Source organism: Plasmodium gaboni, chromosome 11 (assembly GCF_001602025.1).
Source record: "Plasmodium gaboni strain SY75 chromosome 11, whole genome shotgun sequence".
NCBI lineage: Eukaryota > Apicomplexa > Aconoidasida > Haemosporida > Plasmodiidae > Plasmodium > Plasmodium gaboni.
The window spans coordinates 1,611,063-1,614,398 of record NC_031491.1 but is presented as its reverse complement, the minus strand read 5'-3'; the positions used below and the strand labels follow the sequence as shown (position 1 = coordinate 1,614,398).

Below are 3,336 nucleotides of genomic sequence, written 5' to 3'. Positions count from 1 at the left end.
AAAAAAAAAAAAAAAAATATTTCATATATTCATTATATTTTGAATTCCATATTTATAAAAAATATAATTCTTTTTTTCTTTTTTTATTTATTCTTAAAATAAGAAAAAAGGGAACTAACATTATTTTAAAACAGTTATATAAATAATATATATATATATATATATATATATATATATATTATATATATAATTGTACATTTTTATTATATACTTTTAATTTTTTTTTTTTTTTTTTTTCTATAAAAATTGTTATATATATATAACCACTACATTTATTTGTATAATATTTGTTTGTTTTTTGGTTCGATTTTTTTTTTTTTTCTTTTGTTTTATTTATTTTTTTATTTTTAATATCTTATAAAATTTTATTTTTAATTATTAAACGTTCAGAAAATAATTCTTAACTTGTGATTTTTAAATTGTACCTATATAATATATATATATATATATAGAACAAAAAAAAAAAAAATATATATATATATATATATATATTAACATATCCGATTTATTATTATTATTATATATATATATTATATGCATTATTTCTTTTTTATTTACAAATAAACATGTTGGTACGACAAAAATAAAAACCACGAGTTCTTTTTAAAGTACCCTAAAAATATGTACAAAATATTACCTATATATATATTTTTTATATATAATATGAATTGATAAACAAAATTTATCATTTCTTCCAGGGCAATTTATATAAATATATATATATATACATATATATGTACACACTACAATACATATATAAGATATATATAAATATATAACATATTGTTAATTTTGTAATTATTATATATATATTCTTTTTTTTTTTTTAACTCTTGAAAACCATATCAAAATGAGTGATAATATTATGAACGGTGATATTCTCTCAGAGTATAGAAAGATGCATAAAAAAAATTATGAGGAAAGAATAATAAAAGAAAATGAATTAATAGAGAAACAGAAAACAGAAGAATTATTAAATGAAAAAAAAAAAAATGAAGAAATTTATAGACAATTACAAATTGATAAAGATAGAGAATACTCTAAACAATGTTATTATGAAATTAATAATTTTCAAAACATACATGAGAGAACTTATAATGATTCAGATATTAGAGATAATTATACACAAAGGTTAATTAACCCTTCAACATATTCTTATATTGATAATAATATGACACAAAATTTGTTGCATGATGATATAGGATATACGTTTTCTCAAAGAATTAGGCGTTTTTTCCTAATCAAGTAATCACAAAAATGAAATAAAAAAATAAAAACATAAAAATTAACATATATATATATATATATATATATATATTTATTTATTTATATTTATTTATTTATTATTTCCATATTTTATAGCAATATCAGGCAGTGCTTTGTGTGTACAACGGTACAATTGATATGTAACGTTGTCCTTATTATTTTATTAATTGCCTTTATAATAATATTTAGCTTGTCATAAAATTTTTTTAATAGTTTATATTTTTAAACCGTTTTAATTTTTTTAATTCATATATTATTTCATTCTTTATTTTATATTATTTTATTTTCTCTTTTTTTTTAGTCTTTTGCTTTTTTTTTTCTTTATTTTTTTTTTTTTTTTTTTTTTTTTTCTGTTGATACTTTTTAAAACTTCATATTATAATTCTTTCCGCAAAAAAATAATAGATATAACTTTATCCTTTCTTTAAAAAATAAATAATCGTGTATATACAATTCATATTTATTCAGAAATTTTCTTACGATGTCGTAAAATATTTGGAACCCTTTGTTCATTTCTATATGATAAAACGTAGGACATTTTAAGAGATTATACTTTCAAACAAACAAAAAGTAAAACAAAACATAGGTATATATAGTAAAGTTCTTTTATATATTAATATAATAAAAAAAAAAAAAAATTAGAACATCCAAATGTAATAAATATTATATATATATATATATATATATTATATTTTTTATATGTAATTAAAAATGAAGTGTTTAATTTTTTGTTTCTCCATTTTTTTAATTTTGTCCTTCTCCCTTTGCTTAACACATAAGGATTATAAATATTGTGACAACACACACAGAGGCATTTTGAAATATCATAAAAAAAAAGTCCCCATAAAAAAATAAAATATACACTATATATATGTATTTATATATATATATATATATATATATGTAATTATTTTATGTTTTGACAAAATATTATATTTATATATAAATCATATATATATATATATTTAGGACTATAATGAATATGTCACCGTATCAGCTATATTAAAAAATGATGCCATAGAATTATTTAAGTAAAAAATTATAAACATAAATATAGATTTTAAAATATCTACTTTTTTCTCATAATATATTATTCATATATATGTTACACAATGATATATATATATATATATATATATATATGTAGGGGATCCAAATTCTTTGAAAAGATTTCTTTAAATGATATCATAACCCCCATTGTAATTTTATCAACAGATGTGGAATGTTTGACATTAAACATTGGTAAGTTAAAAAAAAAAAGAAAAAAAAAAAAAAAAAAAAAGTAAAAACAGCTAGTTATTATAAATATCGTATTATATATATATATATATATTTTTACTTTGAACAGTTAATGATGATTCAGTAATACTTTGGTAATAATTCAAAAATGTATATTTGTAATTTTAAGGATATACAATTTAAAAATTTAATTTCAAATATATATTTTTTTTTCTTTCTGGAAATGTAGTTCCGATACGGAGGAATCAATAAATAATTGGGTAACAAAAAAAAAAAAAATAAATAAAATAAAAAAAAAGGAAATTTAACTAAAGCACATATATATATATATATATATATATATATATATATGTATGTGTCCTTATGGTGACTAAAATATTATTACCTCCTTAATCATATAATAAATAACAAATAAATATATTTTACTTATTTTTTATTTTTTCATAGTGGTTATATTTAACCAAACAAATTCTTTGTCTCAATAAGGGTGAACTCAGAAACGAAAACGACAACAAAACACTTGAAGAGGAACAAAATAATGTAAAAGGAATAATACGATGATTAAACAAACAAATAAATATAAATATATATTTACATATATTATATTTTAGTAAATCATACATTTTAATATTTATATACAATTCTATAGATTATAAACAATAATTCGGATGAAGTTTCTATTAACATAACTGAAGATGACCTCGACAATATTCCAAACGGTTATAATTAAAAAAATAAACAAATAAATAAAAAAATAAAAATATGGTAAATATGTACATATATATATATATATATTTATATTTATTTATTTATATATTTATATATATTTAT

General features: G+C 16.8%; 2 protein-coding genes across 2 annotated transcripts; both read left to right on the top strand.

Moving 5' to 3' along the window:
• Positions 1-850: 850 nt before the first annotated feature.
• On the top strand, positions 851-1,465 carry PGSY75_1146200 (hypothetical protein; the record flags this gene model as incomplete). The annotated part of the gene is made up of 2 exons (XM_018786575.1): positions 851-1,245; positions 1,363-1,465. 2 exons carry the CDS (start codon positions 851-853, stop codon positions 1,463-1,465), a joined length of 498 nt encoding a protein of 165 aa, XP_018641370.1.
• A 512-nt stretch (positions 1,466-1,977) lies between these two features.
• PGSY75_1146100 (hypothetical protein) lies at positions 1,978-3,224 on the top strand (the record flags this gene model as incomplete). Its single annotated transcript, XM_018786574.1, has 7 exons — positions 1,978-2,103; positions 2,236-2,297; positions 2,414-2,508; positions 2,615-2,639; positions 2,735-2,765; positions 2,953-3,045; positions 3,155-3,224. Coding segments are annotated over 7 exons (502 nt in total), but the record flags the coding sequence as incomplete, so codon positions are not given.
• Positions 3,225-3,336: the final 112 nt, after the last annotated feature.